The sequence below is a fragment of the Crinia signifera genome, chromosome 9 (assembly GCF_055691185.1).
Source record: "Crinia signifera chromosome 9, ASM5569118v1, whole genome shotgun sequence".
Classification (NCBI taxonomy): Eukaryota; Metazoa; Chordata; class Amphibia; order Anura; family Myobatrachidae; genus Crinia; species Crinia signifera.
The window spans coordinates 116,048,735-116,072,973 of record NC_139225.1 but is presented as its reverse complement, the minus strand read 5'-3'; the positions used below and the strand labels follow the sequence as shown (position 1 = coordinate 116,072,973).

General features: G+C 45.3%; 1 protein-coding gene across 3 annotated transcripts; it reads right to left on the bottom strand.

Annotated features, from left to right (window-relative positions):
• Positions 1 to 2,175: 2,175 nt before the first annotated feature.
• On the bottom strand, positions 2,176 to 23,464 carry CLASRP (CLK4 associating serine/arginine rich protein). Of its 3 annotated transcripts, none has more exons than XM_083159564.1 (21): positions 23,446 to 23,464; positions 22,083 to 22,210; positions 20,401 to 20,498; positions 20,220 to 20,321; positions 16,651 to 16,730; positions 13,824 to 13,908; positions 13,366 to 13,508; positions 12,904 to 13,000; positions 11,315 to 11,393; positions 11,033 to 11,106; positions 10,911 to 10,952; positions 10,607 to 10,810; positions 9,688 to 9,948; positions 9,392 to 9,553; positions 8,567 to 8,606; positions 7,964 to 8,024; positions 6,588 to 6,646; positions 6,432 to 6,478; positions 6,077 to 6,156; positions 5,048 to 5,072; positions 2,176 to 3,219 (listed from the first exon to the last, which is right to left on the bottom strand). In XM_083159564.1, exons 1-21 carry the CDS (start codon positions 23,453 to 23,455, stop codon positions 3,177 to 3,179), a joined length of 1,920 nt encoding a protein of 639 aa, XP_083015690.1. In that variant the 5' UTR covers positions 23,456 to 23,464; the 3' UTR covers positions 2,176 to 3,176. The 3 variants fall into 3 exon arrangements, 2 of the variants coding, with proteins under 2 accessions (XP_083015690.1, XP_083015691.1); XM_083159565.1 differs by lacking the exon at positions 23,446 to 23,464 and adding an exon at positions 23,280 to 23,438; XR_014460736.1 differs by lacking the exons at positions 2,176 to 3,219; positions 5,048 to 5,072; positions 6,077 to 6,156 and having other exon boundaries at positions 6,459 to 6,478; positions 8,563 to 8,606.
• Positions 23,465 to 24,239: the final 775 nt, after the last annotated feature.

The following is a 24,239-nucleotide window of genomic DNA, read 5'->3' as shown; positions in this document are numbered from 1 at the left end:
ACCACAAAACAAGGGCAGATGTGGATTATTAAGTCTACTGTAAATAGGTTGTCCATTATTGGTCGACAGGCAAAAGGTTGACACATCAAAAAGGTTAGAAATGCTGCGCTATTTGATGACTGTTCCTTTAGGCTAAGTCTTGGGTAGCCAACTCCAGTCCTCGAGAGCTACAGTTAAGGTTTTCCAGATCTCCTCACAGAATCACAAGTTAAGTAATTAGCTCCACCTGTGGATCATTTATAATGTGCGAGTCAGTAATGAGTGCACCTGTGCAGCAGCTAGGTTGTCTGGAAAACATGAACTGTTGGTAGCTCTCGAGGACTGGAGTTAGCTACCACTGGGCTATCTTGCTACTGTTCATGTGTGCCCACCCATGGTGTACTTAGCCTAAAGCACAGGTCTTCAACCTGTGGCCCTCCAGATGATGTGGAACTACATACCCCAGCATGCCCTGAGGGTTTTTGGCATGCTCTTATAGGAAAAAATATGGCAATGCATGTTGGAACATGTAGTTTCACAACATCTGGAGGGCCACAGGTTGAAGACCCATGGCCTAAAGCAGGCATTCCCAACCACGGTCCTCAAGGCACACCAACAGTGCAGGTTTTGTAGATATCCAGGCTTGAGCACAGGTGACTTAATTAGTATCTGAGGGATTCTGATTAAACCATCTGTTCTGAAGCCTGGATATCACTAAAACCTGCACTGTTGGTGTGCCTTGAGGACCGTGGTTGGGAATGCCTGGCCTAAAGGAACATTCATCAAATAGCGCAGCATTTCCAACCCTTACTGGGAGTATAGTGTGTATTTTGTGGGGAATCCGGGTCCAGGATTCCTGGCTCTGGAAACAACACAATTCATATGCTCAGACACTTGAGCACATATAAAAAGCTGCAGCTTATATTCACATACCAAATCAACTAACTACAGTTATTGAGACTTAGGGGGGTATTCAATGTCTGTCGTGCTCCCGCAGCCATCTCCCGACGGGGGAGATGGCTGCGGGCCCTAATCAATGCGGTCTTCCCCGACAGCATTGAACATGGGTTCCCGGCAGAATGAGCCTGACTTCAGAAGCTGTCGGGCTCGTTCTGCTGAGAAAAGCCGGAAATAGTTGAGCTCCCGGCCGGAGCTAGACTATTTCTGGCCTCAGTCCGCGGCCACGCCCCCTTCTCGCCGCTTGGGACATTGAATCCCAACCACCGAGCAAAGCAAGAACGGGACAGGGGCACGGCTGTCGAGCTAGCTCGACAGCCGTGCCCCTGACATTGAATACCCCCCTTACAATATATTCGCGCCCAATTTTGTCACTGAATTCAGTAACCAAATATTTGTTTTGACATAAAGAAGGCTGCCATGCAATAGGTAAATTTTGACAAAAGTTGGACATGTGTCAAGTGTTCAAATTTTTTGGTGTCAGTGTAAAAATGGACGCCCAATAGTGTAACACTTTGCTCGCCATACTCCTGGCTCAGCAGACTATTATAGTCTAAAGGCCCCACGCACTACGCAATTTTGGGCCAGATTTCACCCGACTCTAGCAGATGGGGCCAGGATATTGGCCTAAAAATGCAAGCGTTTGACATCTGACCACGGCCCTGTGCGCATCGGAGTCAGACAGACTGCACATAAGATATCGCTTAGCACCTGCAATGTATCACATCGATACTGTGCAGCATGCTGGGTCCAGCACTATGGAATCCCAGGACCAATGGCTGCCACCCTAAGATCCCTCATGGTGAATAGATTAGTAAGAGCTGGTAAAATAACTTCATCAGGAGAGTATATGAATTCTCAAGAGTATAAAAGAGCAGACAAAAAACATGCGTATGAGGTGGTAGAATAATCCATTCCACATTTAGGGCAGCACGGATGGTATAATGGTTAGCATTGCTGCCTCACATCACATGGTCATTCCCCGTGCAGAGTTTATATATTCTCCCCGTGCTTGCGTGAGTTTCCTCCAGGTACTCCGGTTTCCTCCCACAATCCAAAAATATACTGGTAGGTCAATTGGCTTCCAACAAAATTATCCCTAGAATGAATGTTTGTGCGCGTACATGTGGTAGGGAATACAGATTGTAAGCTCCACTGGGGCAGGGACTGACGTGATTGTTTAAATATTGGGTTTGCTATATAATTAGCTGTTAATAAATAAAAACCCAAAGGACTTAATTCATTAGAAAACAAAATTTATTTACATGTACAGTAAAATAATTGACGTAAGTGGCAATATGCTATAATATACAATCCACTATCTGTGACTGCAGATCGTTATTTGAACAATCTAATGCAGTGATGGCTAACCTTGACACTCCAGCTGGTAAACTACACATCCCAGCATGCCCTTCATCAGTTTTAGCATGGCCAAATAGTAACACTGTAGCAGGGCATGCTGGGATGTGTAGTTCAACAAAATCTGGAGTGTCAAGGTTAGCCAACACTGATCTATTGGAAACTTTTCAAGAATATTTCACGCACAAAAATAATGGTCAGCCATTACATCACATCATTAGAGTTATTAGATTGAATCACTTTGTTATTCTAGCATGGTATCACAGATTCATACAGCAGTGAGATTACACAATTACTGATAAACCCCATAAAGGACCCAGGAAAGGGGAAAAAAAAACAAAAAAACCTGTGTGCGCATCTATACCCACAGACACTGCCAGTCATTTCACAACTACTGTACAAGACAAGTCACAATAGGTCCACACCAGATGAATCATTGGCATTTTGAAGTGCCACCTGCTAATAAGTGGTCAATAGTACCAAAAAAAAAAAAAAAAATAATAATAATAGTCATACTTATGGCACCTGGAAAAATAATCAGAGAATAGACCAACATTGTGCCCATGTGAAACAACCCACCCAATGTACTAAAAAGGACTCCTTTCTTCCTGTAGACAATGAGTGCCCTTAGGTAGCGCACTATGGAAACTACTGTTTTGAGTACCACGGATGTCCGACACCTAGAGAAACACTAGGTGGCACTGTTCAGCCCAACAGATGGCAGTCTCCACTGGGTGCAGATGACAGGAGTTTCATGGAACACGCTTTCCTATGGTGTATCTTGTGCCCCACCGAATGGAGCAACTAGACCCTGGCTAAAGTCATTCTGATTATATCAGACAATATAATACAAGAACTAAATCATTGTGAAACTTGGACGGTTAATGCCGATGATGGGGACTCCTGGATCTAGAGCGTGACCTCCTGTTAAAGACAGAACCATAATTAAACCATACACTGCAGCACTGTCAAAATGCAGACCCTCTACATGGTAGCAGGCAATGGCAGGATTTAAAGTAGAGATTCTAAACTGTAAGGTGTATGTGCGATGATGCATTTTTATTAAGTACACTTAATACTATGTTCCTTGTGTGCAAGTGTATACCACAGGACTCTGTGAACCAGAATAAGGACCAAAGGCAAATTCCTTCTCAAATGGACAAAACCAAGTGCACTGCAGGGGGGCAGATGTAACATGTGCAGTGAGAATTAGATTTGGTTGAGTTATTTAGTTTCTGTGCAGGGTAAATACTGGCTGCATTATTTTTACACTGCAATATAGATCTCCCTTTGAAGTAAAACCCCACCCAAATCTAATTCTCTCTGCACAAGTAACATCTGCCCCACCTGCAGTGCACATGTTTTTTGTCCATTTGAGAAGGAATTTTTTTTTTAATAATTATTATTATTATTATTATAGATTTTAGGCCTATTAACACATACTGGAAAGAATGTTCATGTGTGCTCAGTCTCCCTGCAGGGATGTGTCAACCCCATGGGTTCCAGAAGGCTGACAATATCTAGTCAATAGAGCAACACCAACAGTTAGACATGTCAATACACTCAAAAGGACCTTATTCTGGTCCACATGCAAATCTGCAGCTTTGTGTGTGGTTTAAACACCACCAACTCGAGTAGCCGCCACCCCCCTTTGCACGCCGAGTTTAGCGTAAAACATCCATTCGCCGCTTGCGTGCGGGGAGGAAATCATTCAATGGTCACCGACCATCGAATGATTTCTACAGTGCTCGCAGATGTAAGACCTTTCTGGTGTCCTACATCTGCGGGTGGGCAGCTGTTGTCCTGCCCATCCCTCACACCCGTGACAAGGGCACCTTTACGTGGGAACGCCCATGAAAACACTGGGCGTTCCCATGGGTGCAGCCAGTCACCCACACTGCTAGGTGCGAACAAGCAGTTCACCATGCAGCTGCACATGCGCATAAATGCTTATGCAGGGGAACGATCAAATCAGAATAACCTCCAATATCCCAACCAACTTTTTTTTTTTAATTAAAAGCAACTCATTCATACTTTTACCATCCCACTGGACATATAGGGAATAGAATAGTGTCCCGTGCCTAAAGCTGGGGACGTGGTAAACTTATAAGGTGTCCCTGTACACATTGATTTTCAATGTCGACATTTTACCATTGAAGTTCCTTTTGTCACTGTCAGAATAATGCATGTCGAAAAAGGGTTTCCATACACTCTCCCATTGGAAAAGTCAATTCCAATTCCCCTCCAGCCGCTGGGAGGGAGTCCGACCCAGAGATCTTGCGCTCCGCATGCATGATCTCCGGCTCCGAACTGGTGCACACTGGGCCGCGCATCGGATGTCACACACATGCATTTTGAGACGATATCACCTGATTTATTGGCCCAATCCACCAGAATCGGGCCCAAATTGTAGTGTATGGGGGCCCTTGACTTTTGGTGTTGACCTATTGACTGTTTAACTAGACATGGTCTGTGAGCTATACCACACCCGCTCCCATAGAACCCTGTATATTTCATTAGTGCCCCCCCATAGAACATTATCTACTCCATGAGCACCCCCCCCATAGACCCAACACAGACATGGAAAGAACATACATGCTGCACATAGATAATGCCTTTATCTGGAAGTCCTCGGGGCTGTGAGGCAGAAATACTACTCACTGTGCTAACTGTGCCACCCATGTAGCAGTCAATGAATATGTTAAACACAAGATAGTATAATTGAGTTGGGGAAGGGCAATGGCTCGCTTACCTTTTGGAAGAGCTGTACTCCCGACCTGCATAAGAAGAATTATTACAACAATGTTTTTTTTACGGAACACAGATTAAACAAGTCACTCCCAAATGAAGATTGGTGTGCTACACATTATGGATAAAGCTAGCGGACATTTACGTTATTCAGTATCCACAGTTTCAGTGGATTCTTAAGTAGTACAAATAAGCAAAGTAATAATTAGAGACAGGATTATATGCAACATAAAAAGCTTGAAATATGCATGCAAATATGCATGAAAAATACTTAAAATATGCATGAAAAGTGTTAAAATATGCTACATTAAACAATAAAAAAGTAATTTTTAACTTATTTATTTAAAAATCAGTATAAAATTAGTTGCAAATAAACCTCAAAAATAGGCCACAGCATCTGCAGATGTCAGTATGCTGGCTGCTACAGCATACTGCAGCATCCAAAGCTCTTCTTGCATCAACTACATGGACCCTCATCTCCAGCGCCGATGGATCAAATGTCAGCATAGTGTGTCAGGGCGGCGCAGTGGAAGGCTTCCTCCCTGCGCCGCATACTCACTGTGACACGGCAATTCCTCCACACCGCGTGATGTCACAACCATTCCGCCCCCCTCCTCTGCTGCAGAAGTCTGTCTCTTGGTGCAAAGTCCCAGGCCAGGGGCAGGCAAAGGTTCAGGAGCTTCGTAATGGCATCCCCTCCGACTGACTTTTATCAACATGGATTGGCAGCCTAGAGCAGTGTCAGACATATCGTACATACAAGGTTCCCCACACTGCGCACATATTGCCCCAGCCTGCACACTCTACTACTACCTGGCCAGCAGCAGCAGAGCAAAGCAGTGCTGTGACTCGTGGGTGGGAAGAGGGCAGGGCCTAAAATATGCACCATCACTAGATTTTTGGTAAAATATGCAATAACCAAAGATTATGGGCAAAATATGCAAATGCATATGCAAATATATATAATCCTGTCTCTAGTAATAATAAATGCATTGATGTCTGTAAAACTCGGGGATGAGCCCCATCCACTCACTGTGTCTTGGTGATGGCGATCGGCTCCTAGTATAGTGCCTCTCCCACTCGTCGCGCTCTCTCTCCCGTCGCTCCCGCTCTCTGCAGGATAGATTGGTTTGGGTTATCTTTGCCTTACAGTAGTCAAAGCAAGTTCTTGGTCACAACCAAAAAGCTTTCAAAATAGAGGTTTTCCTCTAGTGTATCCCCAAATCTATTACATGTGTACCAAGCCAGCCTCAACTAAACCATTGCACCCGAAATTAATATCCTCAATCAATGGAAAATACACCCCTACTTTATCTCTTTATTCCATAGACCGATAGTGAGGTCCAACTACAGACTGGTTCCGTACAATGAGAGTGGACTTCACTCACTTCATGCGGATCTTCCTCGCCATGGCTCGCAGTTCATCTTCACGTTCCTGGAGAATGAAAGAATAATCGGGTTTCCTATGACTGTATATAGCTTACTATCATACATAAGCAAACTACGATGTACAGGGCAATGTGATTGGCCTGTTGGAGAGCTACCTGGCGTTCATTCTCTTGCTGAATGATCTTCTCCTGAGCCGCCTTCTTATCCGCTTTGTCTGCAAACATAGCAAAGGCCACATGAATATGACCAGGACATAAAGAATATTGCAGCATTTGAACCCCGGTCACATGGCTTAAAGTGACATAACCGTTTCTAACACACCAGCACTTCTATCAAATAACTACATATAAAACACAGCCGCCTGATTACTTAATGACCACCGTTCTGAACAATATAACTTCTAATATTGGCCAGTGTGTACTCTACTCCCACAGGGTGTGAACAACCCCCTCGTACATGCAGCTCAACTGCATGAACGGAGCGGGGACTCGATGACGTCATTGAATGATAGTCACTGTGTATGCACTATATCGTTTGCCCAGCGGTTTAAGGGAATAGCTGACGATGCCAAACTATGGCCCTCCAGCTGTTGTGAAACTACAAGTCCCATCATGTCTTGCTCTTGCCACAGTTTTGCTATTGGTGAATGCTAAATCTATGGCAAGGCATGCTGGGATGTGAAGTTTCATAACAGCATGGAGGGCCACAGTTTGGCCATGCCTGGCTCTAGTGCAGGCATTCCCAACCACGGTCCTCAAGGCAGACCAACAGTGCAGGTTTTGTAGATATCCAGGCTTGAGCACAGGTGACTTAATTAGTATCTGAGGGATTCTGATTAAACCATCTGTGCTGAAGCCTGGATATCACAAAAATCTGCACTGTTGGTGTGCCTTGAGGACCGTGGTTGGGAATGCCTGCTCTAGTGTGTATGCACCTTAACCTACACTTCTATATACGAAGACCCACAGAAAGAATGTCTAGCAACTGATGGCCCAATGACTATATAATTCCCTGACTAGTCAGTGCTGACATTCCATGAAATGCAAGAAATACAGGAGGACAAAAAGCAATAACTGTAAAGCACAGCAGATCTTATTAAAACATGTAGTGCTCTGTCACTGTTTACTCTGTCCCAGGCGTGGACAATAATCAACCCTCCAGCTGTTGATTAACTACACATCAGCATGCCTTGCCTTAGTTTTGCTATTTGGTCATGCTGAAACCAATGCAAGGCATGCTGGAATGTGTAGTTCAACAGCAGAGAAGCATGGCGATGTGTTTGTAACAGGCCATATCATTTTAAGTGAGACCTGTAGATGACCCAGATCTCTTGCACAAACAGAACGCTATATAGAGTGCTATGCTGGAGTACATCACTGGCCTTAGTGCCAAAACAACAACTGCACAAATTTATAATACAGCTATGACCAGAAGTTCCAAACGATGTTGTGTGACAATGTGGCCACAGAATCTAATATCATACAGTAGTTACAACAAAAACACTCCTTTGCATTGTCCTAAAAATACTCACACTGCTTGTTTAGGGCTTTTTGCATACGGAGTTTCAGCTTCTCTTGTGGAGTCAACTTAGTCTAGAAATAATGAACAAATTTGAGGCATGAGCAGGGGTGGCAACCATAATATCCGGGAGGGTGTAGGCATGAGTTACACAGGAGAACACTGCAAGGGGAAAAACACTGGTTAAAAACGAAATAGGTTACATTACCAGCATATAAAATAAAGCCTGGAGAGGGAATGGTTAACAATACTTAGTCTATTACCACCGGGTGATGCTCAATTGCTGAGCAAATACAATGCAAATGTATTTATTAAACAGTTTCTTACATAGTGCAGCAAATTCCATCGCTTTTGTTTCTTTACTCAAGACTATTATGTTACATCATGTTATGTTTCTAACATTGAACTTTAGTAACAACTACTGTTGATGAAAACAATACTAAGTGCTAGCTCACTTCTGAATGTCCATGTTTGGTTTACAACCGCCTACGATAAACAAGGCAGCTCTTTATAGAGGTGGAATTCTGCTAGGTCATATATACAATGCACGCCCTGCCCGCTAGCCACAAACACCGCATCCTGCGTGAATCAACAAGGCGGTAAAATTCTTACTGACTTTGGCTGATCCACTTTCTCTGCAAACTGCAAGTTCAGGCCTAGTGGAGTAAGACAAAAAGAGATTAGACTCGCAAGAGATTTCCTCACGCTATAACAATTTCCAACTCATTCATTCTTCATACCAATCTATTATCTGTTCTTTCTTTATTCATCACCCTGTACAGCATTTCATTTAACTATTACATTAAATTACATAAAAAAGGTCTCCCATTCATCATATTTAGGGCTGACGTTGCGCTACGCATATTTAGCAAGATGTAAAGTTTACATGATCACACCCCTCTCTCAAACCACTTTTATTCCTTTAACTGAAAATACAAATGTGGTTGATAGGTTAACACGTTTTCCTAGTTAACTGGCTTCTAAGAAAAAAAAATTCCTACATTGCTCCTGAACAGTGCGCTACCCAGGTGATCCGGACTATTTGTCTACAGCAAAAAGATAGACAGCCATTAGGTCGACACCATTAGTTCGACATGCAAAAAAGGTAGACACTACCGTAGGTCGACAGTCAAAAGGTCGACATGGGTTTTTCCACTGTTTTGAGCCGACATGTGCTGACAAGCGGTATTTCATGCCCTACCATCCACTAGGGCGAGGTGTGAGAATAAAATAGTGTGCCCGAAGCATAGCGAGCGAAGCGAGGGGCTGCGGTTCACTTCAAACTGTGTCCATGTCGACATTTGGGTAAAAAAAAAGGTGAAAAAACCCATGTCGACCTAATGGTAGTGTGGACCTTTTTCCATGTCGAACTAATGGTGTCGACCTAATGGCTGTATCTTTTTGCTGTAGATCCCTTGTCTAGGGTAGATATTGGTTTTACCTTTTCAATCGTTCCACCAGTGCTGGGGATACAGTCCTTCCTGACCCTCTTTCTCTATTTGGAGAAGGACTCCTGGAAAGGCTGCTTTGACTACTGCCTTGTGGACGCCCACCGCTCCTTCCACCACCACGGCCATATTTGTCAGGTGACCGTGAGCGGCTTCTACAGAAAAAAAATAATAAAATATGAAGATCCAATCTCCGCACCAGAGTGAATGAGAACATAATTAGCTTCTAGACCCTGAAGAAAGTAAACAAGGTGACAGTCGGATCCTTGTGGTATGAACTGCAACTCACCGAGTTCGCCGTCTCCCTCCATAATATCTATCACGGTCCGATGACCTGGACCTAGAATACTTTCTGTTGTCTCTTGTCCCTCCTCCTCCAGAATAACGTCTTACAGGGCTGCGAGAATATCTCCGGGACCGTGAACGGGAACCAGATCTACGCCTGTAGCTCTCTCGTCTGGATCTTGAACTAGATCTGGACCTGGAGGATGTCCTGGAGCTCGAAGATGTTGAGGAAGATGAAGTAGAAGATGAAGAGGAAGACCTTCGTCTAAAGTTTAAAAAGTAGAAAATAGAAAAGATACTATCAAATCACAGAGCAGTCATGAGTCTAGAGAGAACCATCATGGTGATTTTTATTCAGACATGTTCTAATTAAGATAAAAATAATCTAAAAGTTTAATATAGTTTAGATACTTTGGAAACCGTATTTTGATGAAATGCATGTTAAAGGAAAAGGAACAGACTGATATAACGGATCAATTCAGTATTAGAAATGTGAAGAGTCTAGTAAGTGCTTCGATCCAGAAGAAAACTACATTTCTTATTAAAAACAAGTGCAAAAATCATTTGGAATCGAATAGGACATTATTCGTATGTCTAATCCAGTGACCTAGCAGACGTGTCTCAACTTATCGGTTGGTTATCCTTAAAAAGCTATTACAAAAAAGGTCTAACTGTTTCAAAAAGCCAACTAAGTCATTAAAAGCGGGTATATCATTCAGCCCTATTTTACATAGAACTCTGACAGCACGATTTTGTGGATGATTGAAACAGCAGGGCCGTATACAAAATGTATTACTGCCCCATTCCAATTACCGGCTGGGGAATTCCGGCCCTTCTAACGCAGAAGACTCTGGGCCTCCCGCCCTCCCCCGTAAAGGCCGACCCACACGACATACGGCTGGGGAGAATCGAAAGTTACCGACCGGGAGGCCTCTTTACGACCTGAAGAAGTCCCAGGGGCCTGCGTATGTTGGGCCCGTTTGCTGCTACTGCCTGCAGGAGTCTGGGTTGCAGGACCAGAAGCTTCCTCATCACTGCCCCCAAAGCTGGTTATAAAAGTTATAGCCTCCTCTCGCCCTGGGCTTGGAGTTCGGGAACATGAAACAGATGAAGAGTCTGACTGGGACCTGTGGAAAATGAAATAAGAAGCTTAGGGACCACCTACTACACAACACAATAAACCAATAGGATCTATAGGTTAAAAACTATAAAACTAATCCTGCTTACCGCCTATAGGGATCATATGTTGGACTGTCTCGCCTGGCGTAACTGTAAAATGAAGAATATATGTAGTTCACGCTTCAATCACATATACTAGGTATTACACCCAAATATACTTTATTTTTTACCTGGGAGGGCTAATTTTTCTCCCCTTTAGTCGTTTTTCTCTGAACTCTCTCCTCTGTCGCCGAGATCGGCGTCCCTAGAAGTATATAGGGATAACTTTATCATTTGATGGCGACTTTGGGACCAACTCAAAATAAAATAAGGGTTGAAAGGCATGTTTTGGTAAGTGTAGTGGGGCAAGCCCAGCTTATATGGAATGAGATGGGCAAGTTACTGGCTGAAGGTATCAGGCCTGCTGCAATGAACCCTGCCACGTCGAGCTGCTGTTTGGTGCAGATCCTTACAGAGTACATAGCCTTCTCTTCCTCCAATGCTTTGGCGTGTTTTATTGCTTCAGATTCCTCCTTATCTTTGCGGAGCATTCTAGAAAACATAAAATAAGCACCAAAGATTAATAACTGACACATGGTTGAGAAAACATCTCATCAACGGTAAATCATAATCTAAAAACAGGCAATAATTATAGTAACGGACTGAACCGGAAAAAATTGTGCAAACCAGTTAAGGGACAGACGCCATAAAAAACAACATGTTACAGTACTTATGTATTAGCCGGGCACCCGGCTACGTGGTCAGCGTAGCTAGCCGGGTGCCCAGCTAATACTGCCTTTGTACTTACTGGGCGGCACATCAGTCCGGCGTACGTAATTCAGAGTATTGTCGATGGGGGAGCATCACATGGTTTCCCTGCTCCCCCATCGGCACTACGCTAATTGCGTACATCGGGGAGTGGGGATCTGGCATCGGCGCGTGCGCACACAGGAGGGGGAGCGCAACGCTGCCGCCTGGGACATGCAAGTATAAAGCACCACACACACTAACAACATCAGATCCCCAATATCCCCGTCATACCCCATTATCCATGTGGGCGTGGAGTTAAATTTATAAAGTGTGGCGATCGCAGCAAGCCCGAAACGTGGCGAGCCCCGCGTGGGGACACATATCCGTGTGTGCTCGCCACACTTTATAAAATTGACTCCACGCCCACGTGGATACTGGGGGTAGGACGTGGATAGTGAAGATATGATCCATTATGTATTTGCACAGCTCCAGTTACGTAAATTACATAGTTTACGTAGCCAGCATAGTGGTGTATTGGTATTCTCAATACACCACTACGCAAACTACGTAATGGGCGCCCTGCTAATACATAAGTACCTATGTTACAGATTGGCTTATATACCCCTTGCCCGACCCCCAGATGACTTCAGCCACCCAGCAATGAGTCGGGTCGCTGTGAGCGGCCAAGAGTGCAAGTGTCAGGTCCCTCCCAGGACAGACTCCAAATCCAAGGTGCAACCCAGCATTCGAGATGTGGAAGGGGTATAAGGTGTGCAATAAAAATTATATATGCTCAGTGCAGGTTAAGATGGTCATACATCAGCGATGTAGTGTTCCTTCTAGGAACCAAATGAGGCAGGGCGCTGGAGGGGCGCCGCATAGTTGAAGGGGGCTTGCCTGGCCATGACTATGTCACTGAGCTGCCGGGACGTAGCCATGGCCGGGCAAGCCCCCTTCAGCGATGCGACAGCCCAGGCACTCCGGCGGGACAGACTGCAGGCTGATTTATTGGGGCGCTGCTAGAGGGGCAGGGCGCATTTTGCCCTTTAAAAATCGGGCAGGGCGCAGCGGGAACACTAGCGATGGACTGGGGCCATTTGACCATTTTGTGATGATTGCCCAAACTATCGCTGATGTATGGGCTCCCCCAATTAAAGATTGCGATCAAAAATCTATTGCAATCACCGTGGCAGTCTGACCAACATGATGGACAAAGTTTCCCTTATGTATAGGATTATGGGGTTGCAGAATGCTGATCTATGGGGGCTTCTGCACATAACTGGAGACTATACCCCTACCGCAACCTACTCACCTAACAAAGTCACCCTCAGCCATCCCATAACTGGTCGCTTGCTTGTTCAGATCAGCAACTTGTTCTTCTGTGATCTCGTCCACATCCACCTCCACATCTGAAGAGGAAAAATTAAGTTAAGGTACCCATAGACGGTCCGTTCCCGGACCGTCCGTTTTGTACTATGCGATGCGCGCTCCCGCGCATCACATAGTACGGTACAAAAAGTATGTGCTGCACATACTTTTTGTACTAGCTAAACATCGTATCGGATCGCATTGCATGCACTAGGCATGCACTAGGTATGCGATCCGATGCATGCTAATTAAGACCCAAACGGATCCGTTTAACGGACCGTGTATGGGCCCCTTTACTCTGTATTAACTGTTTTTATAGTAGAACAGAGAACATGCGATCAGTGAGACTATGGTTATAAAGGGACTGTATGGCCCTCTGGGATCACTATTGCTGGAAGATCAGTACCTATGTCTGGGATGACTTCATCTTCATCGGATTTACTCTCATCATCAGAATCTTCATCCTCCCCTTTCTCAGGAGATTCTCCCAATTCAGCCACCGTGCTGTCCTCATAGGTGTAACCAATAGAGGCCTTCTTCTCGGACAGCCTGCACATAAGAGACCGAGTAGGGAGGTAAAGGGGGTTACAAACTGAAACGTAACATAGGGAATATAATAAGGGGGCTGATGGTCAAGGAGGGGGTGGGCGTAATGCTCAAAAGGATCAGTATGGGGATGGCAACTTTCTGTTACCATGTTACTTTGTTGGAAGAGCTCCTTTAAAAGTAAAAACATTAAGAAAGGAAATAATAGATCCGGATACACTGGCAGCATATTTAAGTGAATGACCAACACAATGTGCCCTAAACAAAGGATTATAGTTTGATCGACCTGAACCTATGGATCAACCATGAGGCACTTACTTTTTCTTCTCATCTTCTCCCGGCCTCTGTAAGCCACCATAAAGCTCATCAATGTAGATCTGGTATAGACACTGCTCCTCAGAAACTAGGGGGAAAGGACAGAGCAGCCCTATAATAAACATATATTCTGCAGGGCCACCAGAGCGAGTCCCTGTGGCTACCATGTGATGAATTCTGAAAGCAGATCCTTAACAGGATCGAATAAGGACTGATTCAACCACTAAAATTACTCTACAGAATATAATCATGATGAAGCTTTTAATAGAAACTAAACACATTGAAGCAGAGCAATCTAACCTCAGAAGACATGGAAAGTTTGAGCTAAATAATTGCGACTGACTTTTAAATGAATGCAAGATGTGTGTGTGTGTGTGTGTGTGTGTGTGTGTGTGTGTGGCTTCACAGTTAAGGAAAAAAAAATGCTGCTTTACATCCAATGCAATATCACAGACACAGTTGGCATGTTGGGGGCCCACACCCCAGACCCATACCCAGTATTAGGGACCCCCAGTGACGGAGATGCCTTGATGTATGGCCTGGGGGCTTAGCCCTATATCTGCAGATATACGCAACCAAAATCTCTGTGTTATCTGATTAATATGTAGTTATGTTTCACTCAGTGTGCAATTGGGATACCAAATGTTTTTTTCCTAGACAGAATAACCCCTCCCTTTTGGCACCTGAATGACACACCTCTGATTGAGCAGCTTACCAACAAAAGTGTTGTGCAGTTGAGAGAGGCATAGATGGGTCAGCATTAGGAGGGATTGCTGACACCTGAGTGCCATTGGAGAAGCCAGGGGTATCTCCAGGTAAGCTGGCTCTCAGACGTTATAAGCCATTATCATGTGGCCTTACACTGGGCTATTAAGCCCAGACATATATGTTATTGCTTATGGGATGGGTTTGGGAATGTGGTGCCCCCTGTGTTGGTAGGGCTGGTTTGCTCCAGGTTAGCACACCCTAACACTTTATTAACACTTATTTTTCCTATCACATTGTATATATTTTGTATTTTAATCACACCTTCACTTCCCTACATAGGACCTATGTGCTTCTTATTAACCCCTACTAATTTTCATTTGTGTGCTGCCCTGGAGTACTCCGCCTGTGTCGGCATGTTGGGGGCCCACACCCCAGACCCATACCCAGTAGTAGGGACCCCCAGTGACAGAGAGGCCTTGATGTATGGCCTGGGGGCTTAGCCCTATATCTGCAGATATACGCAACCAAAATCTCTGTATTATCGGATTAATATGTAGTTATGTTTCACTCAGTGTGCAATTGGGATACCAAATGTTTTTTTTTCCTAGACAGAATTGCCCCTCCCTTTTGGCACCTGAGTGACACACCTCTGATTGAGCAGCTCACCAACAAAAGTGTTGTGCAATATCACAGACAAGTCAGCAACTTTGCCAAAGGGGAACCCATTACATTTGCCCCAAGAGCTCAACAAACACCACATGGAAGACAAAGAAACCAAACACATTTGAATAGCATTTTCTGGCCTAGCCTCAACACTAAAGGTCCATTCGCACTGGGCGACTGAGCTGAAAGCTGCTCAGTCTTGTAATTTGAGCATCTTTCAGCTCAAAAGCCGCCCAGTGTACACGGATGCGTTCTCCCACGTCATTGCCGGCGGCCACCACTCATCTGCTGGTATTACCAAGAGATGAGTGACGGGGTGGAAGGCGTTCCATACGGTCCTGCTATGGACCGCCTTCCACCCCCTTGAAAATTGCTTAGATGGGCATAAATCGCTCAGTCTGTATACATCGCTAGCCATACACACCTTAGGCATAATGTTTGCCCAAAATAGACCCTGCACACATCCCAAATCACTATCGCTATGGCAGTAGCATAAAGTAAGTTCTTGGTTTAATGAACTGGGACAAAAATGTAATAAAAAAATGTTGAAGATGACTTGCTGAGACCAAGAACAATGCATTGAGCGGTAGCATTTTGCTTATGAATTATACATTCGCAATGTTCTTAAATCATACAGCCAAAGCCCTCACGTTTGTTCCACTGAGAATCTCTGTAAAATGATTCAAAGGTTTGTCAAAGTCCCCACCTGACGGCACTCAAGCAATATTGGAAAAAGTACTTAGACATGTACCCAAACACATTAAATATTGAGTGATACCCTTACCAACTGTCCTGTACTTCGTACACAGGACTCCTGATATATAAGATATTGGTGTTCTGTATGTGATTATTTAATGTAAGGGACAAATTATAATCCACATACAGAAAACAATGGTTAGCAAGGATCTCTCCAGTATACAATTTACTGTATGATACAGTAACTTATGGAAGATTTCATCAGATAGGTACACTAAGTCTATCGATTATGAGGTTTTCTGACGAAACCCCATATTCACAGTAAGCAAGCAACAGATACACTGTAAGTAGGTGCCAACAGCACCGGTTACTCACAGAATCTGCTCACATTTCTCTTACAAATTTAACATTCTAATTCAGTAATCAGCAGTTACCCAGCGTCGGCCCTCAAGTAACACCAATAGTTCACAGTTTCCAGGTCACCCGACAGGTTCACAGATTATTCACGGACACGTTTTAAAAGATCCACAGGTGGAGCGAATTCTTTTACTTATGATTCTGTGTGGAGACCTTAGAACCGAGGTTGGCAACAACTGCACTCCAAAAATGGCTCCTCCCCCATGTTCCGAGATCAAACGTGTCCATTGCAAAAGGTTATAATTTTACACCGTACATGCAACGTGTTACATTCTCCGTTTATTTCCAAAAGTGACGCCTAAATATTTACACGATTCACTCAAATTTCCAGAAAGCGAATACTTACTTCCAGCAAAGTCATTCTGAACCAGCCCTCGGTAACGCTCATAGTTACACTTTCGGTCGTCAGATTCTTGTTCGGATGATCTGGGGGGGGGGGGGGGGGGGAGGGGAATGGACATAAATTAACACGTGCTAATAAATAATGAGGAAGCTGCTGAGTCCAATATTTGCCTTTATATCTTTCTTCATTGAGCAACCTTCCACCTTTGGTGTACACGGGGACCCCCTTTTATACCTGCAAAAGGTCTGCAGAACTAAGATGGATACCTCAGTTTCAACCAAGGAGCTCAGGCTTCCGGAACATACAACGCCGGATTGCTGCATTTACAGCCACAAGCAAATACAACCCGGTCTATTCTCTGCAGGTATAGTGAGGTTTCTCCCCTTTTTAAAAAATGTTTTCACTATATTTGGCCAGACAAGGGAATATTATTATTATAATTTTATTTATAAGGCGCCACAAGTGTTTCGCAGCGCCGTACAAAGGAACAATACAGGAAGACAAAGCTTGGCATAACATTGAATAAATAACAAAAATACAGTAAAAATAAAGAGCACCACAGTTCAATACACATTACAGCTTGGATATAAGTAGTGAGGACTCAATCAACATACTAGAGGCTTGATGCCAATGATGGAGATGAGTATGCGGACGAAGATGGTCACTGAGTGTTTGAGTATAGGAGAGCTGTGAGTGAAATGTGAAGAGAAGAGGGCTTTGACAACAGGAGGGAAGAGGGCCCTACTCGGAGGAGGTTACAATCTAGTAGGAAGGGGAGACAGACAGATTACAAGAGGTGCAAGCAAGTGGGTGGTGGTTAGATAGCAGGATGTAAAAAGGTAAGGGGTCGGAGAACCAGCTGGTTTATGCAGTGGAAGGGTACGCTTTGATGAATAGGTGAGTTTTCAGTGCCCGTTTGAAGCTTTGCAAGGTCGGGGAGAGTCTTATGGAGCGAGGGAGTGCGTTCCACTGAAGGGGTGCAGCACGGGCAAAGTCCTGTACTCTAGCATGGGAAGCAGTGATCAGGGTGGAGGAGAGACGACAGTCGTCAGCCGACCGTAGAGGGCGGGAGGGTTTATGAATGGAGATGAGGTTAGAGATATATGGAGCAATGGAATTAGAGATGGCCCTGTATGTGAGTGTGAGGTGTTTGAAGAGGATTCTGTAGGGGAATGGGAGCCAGTGCAGATTTTGTTGAAGGGTAGTGGCAGAATTAGAGCGGCGGGAGAGGAAGATAAGCCTGGCTGCAGCATTGAGGACAGATTGGAGAGGAGCCAGTTGGGATTGAGCGAGGCCGGTGAGGAGAGCATTACAGTAGTCAAGCCGTGAGATGACCAATGAGTGCATGATCAGCTTAGTTGCACTCTGTGAGAGAAAGGGCCTGATGCGAGCAATGTTGCGTAACTGGAACCGGCAAGAATGGGCCAGGGCTTGGATGTGGGGTGCAAAGGAGAGGGAGGAGTCAAGAGTGACACCCAGGCAGCGGAGTTGGGGAACGGAAGAGATGATGGTGTTGTTAACAGTGATAGAGATATTAGTAGGGGGCATAGCTCTGGGTGGGGGAAAGATAATGAGTTCGGTTTTGTCCATATTCAGCTTTAGAAATCGCTCAGACATCCAGGTGGAGATGGCAGAGAGGCAGTTGGAAACCTGAGAGAAAACAGTGGGGGACATATCAGGAGAGGAGAGGTAGATTTGGGTGTCATCCGCATAGAGGTGATATTGGAAGCCAAAGGAGTTAATGAGTGCACCCAGAGAGGAGGTGTACAGAGAGAACAGAAGGGGGCTAAGGACGGAACCCTGAGGGACCCCGACAGGAAGGATAGAAGGTGGTGAGGTAGAGCCAGAGGCAGAGACGGAACGGTTGAAGAGGTAAGAGGAAAACCAGTTGAAGACTGTGCCAGAGAGGCCAATGTTTTGGAGTGTGTGGAGGAGGAGAGGGTTATCCACAGTGTCAAAGGCAGCAGATAGGTCCAAAAGGATAAGCAGGGAGAAGTGACCCTTGGATTTGGCTGACAGCAGGTCATTGGTGACTTTCACTAGGGCAGTCTAAGTGGAATGAAGTGGGCGAAAGCCAGATTGAAGGGGATCAAGGATGGAGTGGTCAGACAAGTAGCTGGTGAGACGCCTGTAAACCAGCCGTTCTAGTATTTTAGAGGCAAATGGGAGAAGAGAGATAGGGCGGTAGCTTGTGGGAGATAAAGGGTCCAGGTTTGGTTTTTTAAGAATAGGAGAGACCAGAGCATGTTTGAAGGGTGAGGGAAAGATGCCAGTAGAAAGAGATAGGTTAAAGAGGTGAGCAAGGTGGGAGCAGCCAGTGGGGGAGAGGGAACTGAGGAGACGGGAGGGGAGAGGGTCCAAGGGACAGGTAGAGGGGGGAGAGGATGAGATGAGGGAGCGGACTTCCTCAGCTGTAGTAGGGCAGAAGGATGACAGAGTGGGGTAGTTGGGAGGGGAGGATGATTGGGGTGGGTTGGCAGCAGAGGGGGTATGGGAGGAGATATCATGTCGGATTATCTCAATTTTAGAGAGGAAGAAGGAGGCAAAGTCAGTGGCAGTGAGGGATGAAGGGAGGAGGGGTGGTGCAGGGCGAAGTAGAGTGTTGAAAGTTTCAAAGAGACGTCGGGGATTGGAGGAATGGGAAGAGATGAGAGATTTGAAAAAAGATTGTTTGGCAGAGGAGAGAGCAGCACTGTAGGAGGAGAGAATAAACTTGAAATGGAGGAAGTCTGCCAGAGAGTGAGATTTCCTCCAGAGGCGTTCAGCAGAGCGTGCACATTTTTGCAAGAATCGTGTTATTTTGTTGTGCCAGGGTTGTGGTTTAGAGCGTCGGAGGGGGACAGTGTGGAGGGGGCTACAGAGTCGAGAGCAGAGGTGAGAGAAGAGAAATAGAAAGAGGCAGCCTGGTTGGGGCAGGTCATGGTTGAAAGAGGAGAGAGGAAAGTCTCCAGGGAAGACAGGACAGTAGGGTCAAGAGACCGGAGGTTACGTCTGGTGACTGTGGGTCTTGGCAATGAGGGGAGAGGGGAGGATGAGAGGGTGAAAGAGAGCAGATTGTGGTCAGAGAGTGGGAAGGAAGAATTAGAGAAATCAGAGAGATTACAATGGTGGGTGAAGACTAGGTCAAGGGAGTGTCCAAGATTATGAGTGGGGGTGGAGGTCCATTGAGAAAGTCCAAAGGAGGTGGTAAGGTCAAGCAGATTAGAGGAGGCAGCATTATTGATGTCAATAGGAATGTATATAGATATGTAATGTGTAGGAATGTAATAGAGTTTATACCTCTATATCCCATGAAGTGATATAGAGGTATAACACCACCACCCACCATCACTTAGAAAGACGGCAAAAATATCACATTGAATAGGGTGGTTCACTTTTTGAGACTAAAATTCTCCGTCCAACGCGAAAAAAACCCCAAATTCGCCATAAAACACAGCAAATGTTTCTCATTGAATACTGCCCAAGGAATCTAAGCATTCTATGGTCTGGCTACCCTGGGAGGATCCAGAAAGGAAGATAGCTGGAAAGGTTTTCATACATCACAAATATCACTTCAGCGACTGACTACTCACATAGTTGTTAGAAGAGGTGGTTTATATTCTGGTATATAGTCAAGATGGGCACGGACATCAAAGCGATCGATCATATTGTTTGGGTCCCCTTGCCATGGCATCCTGAAAAAGATATCAGGACGGTGTTCAGGTAATGCACGGATATATGTTATTTTAGTCCAGCCCTTATCAGAAAGCTTACATGTTAACAGGGCTCTCAGCTGCCAGTGCCACTGCGGAATCCAGGTGGATCTTGCAGTATCGTCCATGAACTTGAAGGAACTGAGCAGGATCTTTTTTCTGTGTAAGCAAAGACAGAAGTGGTTCAAGGTCACATTTAAACATGCAGCAGTCAGTATAGCAATGCAAAGGAAACCCTAAAAGGTCTATACAGAATATAGCTGGATACCTTATTTACAGAATGAGAGATGGTAAATCCAAACCTCCACTGTGTACTCGCCAGCAGTTCTATCAGGGGATATTCTTACAGTATGGAACATTACATCAAACCTTAGCAGCTATCAGATAACACATTATAAAAAGGTGCAACTATAGTGCATTGTCTACAGGACTGTTTTGCTAGGATTAAGCCCCCCCCCCCCCATACGCTATGCGATATGAGCCCGATTTCGGGGGATCGGGCAAAGAAATCTGCCGGAATATCAGGTGTCCAACATCTAAACCACAGTTCTGTGCGCATCGGATCAGACCAGGAGATCATACGTGCTGCACCTATGATCTCTATGTTGGACCACCTCCTGGCAACAGGGAGCGCCTATCGCATTCAATTCCTCGCATGCAGAAGGGCCGCAATCGATGGACAAACCATGCTGCACTGCAGGTGAGGAAGATGCAATGTGCAGAGAAAGTTAGATTTGGGAGGGTATTTCATATGTGTGCACGGTAAATATGGTCTGCTTTACTCTTTCACTGAAATTTAGATTTCAGTTCGAGCCCCCCAAAAAGAACTACTTCTCTCTGCACATGTTACATCTGCCCCACCTGCATGGTTTTGTCCTTCTGCATAAATTGCAGCCTTGCTGATAGGTCTGAATTAGGCCCAATATGTGGTCCTCGCTCAACATCTTTATGGACACAACTCCTTCCTGGTTACTGTACATGACTGGGTGTGATAGATTTGACTAAATGGGTGTAAGTAACTCGTGGTCAAAAACGATCTGTTGAAAGGCAATAGATTATGAGGCCTGTCCATAAGTAGTTTGCAGATGACTGCTACATGCCTGTGTAGGAAGCCATTTACGGACTGCGTTAACCTGATGCAAGGCTTAGCATCTGTCTGTTGAATGTGGCCCCTCACGCATCTAGACTTCTCTTTACAGCATGTCTCATGCGGTGTACAGAGATTTCAAACCATTTGTTTATGGTATGAGACATCAATTCATTTAAACAGTGGTTCACAGGAGAGGTGCCGTATGATGTCCCAACTGTCCGTACACAGACATCGGAATCCTGACTATAAAACGCCCGACAGACAGGAACCTGACTGATAGTCTATTCTCCCTCATGGGGGTCCATAGAGGGAGAATAGAACCTGTGGCGATTGCAGCGAACCCGCAAGGGTGTTCTCTATGCTCGCCCCCGCGGTCGGGATTCCGATGTCTGTATAATGATCATCGGAATCCCCTTTTGGAGCCACATACCACTCCCCTCAGGACCCCACGCGTCATGTCTTTCAGGTCACCGGACAGGTGCACTATGCATCACAGACTGTCACTGTCCTCAAGACCCCACACAGATCACCTGTGGATTTTTAGCGACAGTTGGTGATACACAGAGCACTCGCTGGGTGACCTTTGTAGGGTCCGGAGTACGAGAACCTGCGATTTCTGAGAATCATAATGATACATGAACAATATCACCTACAATTTTTTCATAGTACTCCCGTCGGCGTTCTGCCCGTTTCTTATAATCCACCATCATCCCCCGAAGCTTCCGCTCGTGTTTCCGAGCTTCATGCCACATCCTAGAACCCGTCTTCATCCGACAACTAACTGCGAAGTGGGAAAAGTTTATATGCAAAAAAAAAAAAAAGTCAAATTCATGAACGGTCAACTTTTAAATATATATTGACAATTTTTTTACTGTCTAAATAATGTGACATGGGTCATTTACAGAATTCCCAACTTATTCTTGATTACTGTCCGACATCTCAAACCTCATCTCCCTTCATACTCCCTCCGGCCTGCTACGGTCGGCCGATGACCATCGCCTCTCCTATACCCTAATATCCCGCTTCCCATGCTGGAGTTCAAGATTGAACTGCTGCACTCCCTCAGTAGAACATGCTTCCCGCTCCATTAGACTCTCCCTGACCTTGCAAAGCTTCAAACAGGCACTGAACCTAGTCCTGAGGCTGCTACTCCAAGCCCCGGCCTCAAGCCTTGACCATCTGCTTTTGCTTACAACCTGCCTTCAGGCAACCTACAGTACTGCTTGCATGCACCTCATGTCATCTGTCAGCCCTGCCCACTAGATTGATAGCTTCTTAGACCAGGGCCCTAAAAATCCTCTTCTCACATTTCACATACAGCGCTCTCCTACTACTTACATCTAAGCGGTGGTTCTCTATGTTACCTGTACTAGATTTTTGTTGTTTATTTACTATAATGTTAAAGTTGTCTTCCTGTACTGTTCTATCGTATGCCCATTGTACGGTGCTGCAAAACACATGTGGCATCTTATAAATAATAATAATAAGTATGTTAATACAGAATTCCAGCAGCACAGTATCACCCCAGCACCTCCCCAGAGATGTGGAAAAGCAATTGCATGCTATGCTAGCATGTAATAAGCCAGTGCTCTGGTATAGAATGACGTACACACATCTCCCCGACTGCCATGTAACAACATGTTCCCACAGGCCATGCTGGGATCTGTAGTCCCACAGCAGCTGAATGCCACAGGTTGCCTATGGCCAGTGACAGAAACACGACAACCCCCCATTTCACACGGACAACAGCCCCCTTCTGCGGCACATGTGCGCTGCTGCTGCCTCTGCATGCAGGTGTGAGCCTGGCGCTGGCGGGCGTCTCTCTGGCGTCGCAGCGCGGGGGTACATACACATACGTCTGGTGGGGTCGCGCCGATCCGGTGACAAAAATCAGATTATAACACCCCACCCTACAGCAGGACACGGCACACACTCAGTCACAGCTCAAAGCCGGCCACAAGCTACTAATAATGCGCCAGGCAGGCCGCTTCCGGTTTCCGTACACTCGTTACGTACATCCACTCATCCACAGCGAGCCTCTTTACTCGCTGATTGGACAAAAGAGGTCGTGTGATGCTGCGTTGCGTTACCAAAGTGCTTCACTAGCACTAGGTTAACAAGAGGTCTTAATAATTGTAGCCATTTTCCTGGAGACTGACTCTCTCTATTTCAGGCAACGGGAGGAGTCCCCGCAGCCACCCGCTTGTCAGTGGGGAATAGATGCTGTGCAGCAGCAAAATGGGGACACGGCCTCACAGTGTGACGTGATTTGAAGGCCACATCCTCGAAATTTTGTTCGGGAGGCCCAGCCACGCGCGAAGGTCCCGCTGGTCCACCAATGAAAGTTGGGAGGTATGCTTCTGGCTGAATCTCCCTCCTAGCAGGATAATAGATGTCATTTTTTATTCTAAACATAATTTTTGCAAGTATCACACCTTGTGTAAGAACTCATGACCTGTCTTACTGAAGACAGACACCTTACTGATTGAACTATTTGGGGCACACCAAGGTTTATCTTGCCTCCTGGCAACTGGGACGAACTTATGCTACTGAGAGGGCTTATTAATTACAGGCAAAGCAATTACTCTAGTGTTGAAAAATCTGTACATGGATGATCATTTTTTTTTTTTTGGCATCTTGTCAAGGATACCATTTATTAATACGTTTTACCTATTTAAAACGTGTTTCCGGTACTTGTGGAGTATCACGGCTCCCACGACCTGCATCGTATGCAGATCGTATGCTAAAAATCGCATCGCATCGCATGTGGCATACGATGGCATACGATGCGATGCGATGTTTTACCGATT

Excerpts from the sequence above, each read along its gene's own strand:
- CLASRP (XM_083159564.1), bottom strand. Across the intron at positions 9,554-9,687 it reads GGAGGGAGACGGCGAACTCG|AAGCCGCTCACGGTCACCTG; the intron begins GTGAGTTGCAGT and ends TTTTTTCTGTAG. Across the intron at positions 3,220-5,047 it reads GAGTACAGCTCTTCCAAAAG|GAGGTCACGCTCTAGATCCA; the intron begins GTAAGCGAGCCA and ends TGTCTTTAACAG.